The sequence below is a fragment of the Mandrillus leucophaeus genome, unplaced genomic scaffold, assembly GCF_000951045.1.
Source record: "Mandrillus leucophaeus isolate KB7577 unplaced genomic scaffold, Mleu.le_1.0 Scaffold767, whole genome shotgun sequence".
In the NCBI taxonomy this organism is placed as follows: domain Eukaryota; kingdom Metazoa; phylum Chordata; class Mammalia; order Primates; family Cercopithecidae; genus Mandrillus; species Mandrillus leucophaeus.
The window spans coordinates 298,959-302,922 of NW_012108330.1; the positions used below are offsets into that span (position 1 = coordinate 298,959).

A 3,964-nucleotide genomic window follows, 5' to 3' on the forward strand; every position below is an offset into this window, starting at 1 on the left:
ACCATGTACTCAAAGAATTTTTCTCCAAAACTGCTTTGGATGGTGTTCAGCACTGCCTCATCATTCTTAGTGTAAAAGCCCAGTGGTGTCACCAGCAGGAAGGCATGGGGGCCTGTACAGATGTGTTTTCTAACTTCTGAGCCAATGTTCTTTAAAGTTGAGATGTCCGGAGTATCAATGATCAAAACTTTCTTTTTTCTCCAGCTTCTGCTCTCAGACGAGAAGCTCTGGGTTACTGACCGCTCACTAAATCCGGTCTGAAAGGCCCGCCTCCCCAGAATGCTGTTTCCTGCTGCACTTTTTCCAGCACCGCGTTTCCCCACGAGGAGAACTGTCAGTTCTGATGTCCCCAGATCCTGCTCAGGTCCTGTGGACTGCAGCTGCCTCTCCCTTGGGCCTGTGGGACAAATGGACAGGTTCAGAGTCTCTTCCTGCAGTTGAATATGGATGTGGGCAGGTTTTATGATTTCTCATCCCGGCCAACTTGTATAGAGAATGGCAACAACACTGTAAACCAGTAGAACTCTACTCTTGGCCAGAGGCTCTCCGTCGAGATAAAAGCCACAAACAGGGGCAGGAGTGAGCTAAAAGATATTCATGGAGCTTAAGATTCCCCAGGAACACGAACATGCCAACTTTGGCAGCAGTAAGGAATAGCTACCATGTGAAGAAAGGAACACTCTAGCTCTGAGTCACATCCCAAAGGAGACGGGAGAGCTCAGGGAGCCAACAGCCCTGGACAACAGAGAGGCCCTCTGGAGTCTACTGCCCACTTCTGCCATGCCCAGGAGTGTGCTGAACGCTGCCCTGGTCTCATGTATCTGGATCCCCCGAGTTGTTGCATGACTATCTATATTCTGATGCCAGGTGGCCTCAGCCTTGATCACAGTGTCTATCCTGATTCCAACCTACCTACACAGGTGAGGTGATTCTCGTGACTTGATTCTACCTCTTATTAGCAGCCTAATGTCTGAAACCTTTTTCCAGATTTCCCCAACTTGTATCTTCTCTCTCCGTTATAATCCCCTACTATTCACCCCCGCCTGCAATTTATTTATCTATAAATAGCTGATACATCACAAGGCGGGATGTATTTGCCTCTCAGGCCCTTAAAGCCATGAACCCTCTTCCCTTCCCACAAGTCATACCATGTCCCGCCCCTCCCCCCAACCTGAGGGTGTCTCTAACTGAAGAGATCCCAGGCACTTCGGCTACCTATGGTAACTTATCTTTTAAATTTTTAAGGAGTTTTTTGGCTTGGGACATTTCCTGGACATTTTTGGTTAGTTTGCTGACGTTCTCCTGTGTATGGGGATACCCGGACCACCCACTTTTCTTTCTCAGATTATTGACCATTGTTAAAAGAGCTTTCACCTGGGTTTCCTGGGCCTGGCCAGTTTCTTTGTTGTTAAAAGCACAATAACGCCGCTCACACTTTTTAATAATGTTCTTAAGAGCTTTGTTATCTGAGTTCCCGATGAAGTCTTCCAGCTTCCCTGTCCCTAGGTCTTCCTTCCGGGTGAACAGCACAATTGTGTATTTCATAAAGTCTGCTCCAAAGATGGCCTCCAGTTGTGCCACCGCTGTTTTGTCCTCTTCAGTGAATCGTCCCAGCTGGAACACCAGGACAAAAAATGTGTCCCCTTTTTCACAGCAGGACAAACAGCGCTTGACCTCCTCTTCTAACTGGGATGGGTCCTTTTCGACATTCAGCATCTGGTTGAAGGAAGGAGTGTCCACAACCACCACCTCCTGTCCGTCCCAGGTCCTCCTGCCACTCTGGCTGGTCTTGGTGACCGGCTGGGCCCGGAGCTGAGAGGTGAAGATGAGGCTCCCCAGGATAGAATTCCCGGTCGCACTCTTCCCAGTCCCACTTCTCCCCACGAGGACAATGCTCAGGGTTTCTGTCAAAGGAAAGTGGGAAAGATTCGTGACCATGGGCTGATCTGAAATTGGATTTTAAAGTTATCCCATGAAGAAACATTATATCACTAAAACAAACAGGATGTTCAAACAGCATCAAGGCCTCCTTCTCACCCAAGCAGGGGGAATCTCCAAACACGGGAATGACTTGAACCAGTTCGCTTAGTCTGTGGACTCACGGCAGGACTTGGACTACAGTCTCCATCCAGGGTTCATCCACCAATGTGGCACTGTTCCTATCACTGAATTGGCTCTGCTCCCTTTTTGCAGCACCTTCCAGACTCCCTGGCACCTGTGAGTGCCCCCTGGCCTTCTTACTCTCTACTTCCCTCAGCCAGGTCCCATCTACACATCTTATCCCTTTGTCTTCTGTTCCTGTTACAACTACATCTTCTCACTCCCAACTACTGCTAACTATAGCAACATCTCCTTACAGTATTTAAAGAACTATTCTGTAAAATTGACTTTCATGAAAAAGGAACTCTACATACCACTGATAGATTACCAGTTTCCTTTGTTATATAAAAATTCATTTCTCATTGAAACCACATTGAACTTAATTGCCTTTCACTGATGAGTCAAAGAAACTGCATGGTTATAATAATGAATATCCACTAACACTATTGGGTGTGTGGTGTCCATGATGGAGAAAGAGAATGAATTTCCCTATAAATGGAATTTACAGATGCATAGAGACCTTACAATATGTGTTCTTTGTAGATTGTCCTTATGCTTTTGCATTTGCACTGTGACAGTCCAGTGCTCATTCAAGTCTCTTCATAGTTCTCTTCCATTATGAATTTCATATCAAATAGCTAATATCTACTTCAATGCAAAGGATGAAGAAAGCACATCTCATGCTCTTCCTTCAAGGGGAAATTATTAACCTGTTTATCCTGAACCTTCAACTTCATAGTTATGCTCAGCAGATAAACAATAGCTTAATCTTCCAACACTCCTATATTTGTCATATATTTCAGTCCCTACTTCTGTACCTACAGAGGGTATGATTCTCATATACCTCTGAAATCCGACCTCATTCCCCATCCCATATTCTCTAATTCAATATTCTTAATATTCAATGTCTTAATCTTCAACGTTCTTGGAAGATTTCCTTTAGAGATGTGAACCCCCATCTCCACCAAGATTTTTTTTTTTTGGTCCCCTAACAAGTGACATGCTTAGCCTAACATCTTTGCTTCAAATTGCTGGTGTACTCTCTGGAATATCTTCCAGCTTTCTGCTCAGCCATTTAATCCCTACCCATTCTCTAAAACCTGTTTCAATTTGGGTTTTCTACACACAGCCTCTCCTGAATTTCCCACGTATCTGTACTTCTAAAGGAGGGTTCAATAAGAAGATATGCTCCTTTGGGTTTTATATTCTTCCTGGATGAGGGTGTTTGAAGCAGAAAAAAAACGGGATGAGTAAGAATGGGAAGGACCTCAGCATAGGTAAACTGAACATGTAACACTAAGTGGGTGAGGAGTCCTTCTTAAGTAGTAAGAAGAGCAGTGTGCCAAGCTCTGGGCAACAGTACACTGTGGGGAAACAAAGGGTTGGAAAGCATCAGCTCCGTTCCTCAAGACCCACATCATCCAGTGGAAGAGATAGCAGGGATCATGAAAAAATTAAAGATCAGTTCAAGAGAATGCACGTGGAAAGGCTCTAACTTCGGTACAATTTGAGAAGCAAAGAGAGAGAAAAGAGTTAGTGAATAGAACAGACCTGTCCTTCCTTTATTTTTCTGCCAGTTTCAATTTCTTTTCTTTTGTAATTCAACTTTTAGTTTAGGTACAGGTACATATGCACCATAGAATAATAGGCAGCCATAAAAAAAGAATGAAATCCTGTCCTTTGCAGTAACATAGATAGAGCTGGAGGCTGTCATCCTAAGCAAATTAACACAGAAACAGAAGACCTGTCCTTTTTATCTTCTCTATGCCTTTTAGAAAATAAAAAGTTATTGTATATTTTATACTTATTTTTAAATGATATATAAAAAATATATATTCTATTCACAGTTTTACCTTTTTCTCTG

The 3,964-nt window shown here is 43.7% G+C and overlaps 1 protein-coding gene across 1 annotated transcript in view; it reads right to left on the bottom strand.

Annotated features, from left to right (window-relative positions):
- GIMAP8 (GTPase, IMAP family member 8) overlaps positions 1 to 3,964 on the bottom strand; it is a 49,252-nt gene that overhangs the window by 8,193 nt on the left and 37,095 nt on the right. The window contains exons 5-6 of the mRNA XM_011966623.1: positions 3,954 to 3,961; positions 665 to 1,904 (exon numbers count right to left, since the gene is read on the bottom strand). Coding sequence (XP_011822013.1) covers positions 1,216 to 1,904; positions 3,954 to 3,961 — 697 coding nt within the window. The 3' untranslated portion in view covers positions 665 to 1,215. The remainder of the gene's footprint in view (positions 1 to 664; positions 1,905 to 3,953; positions 3,962 to 3,964) is intronic.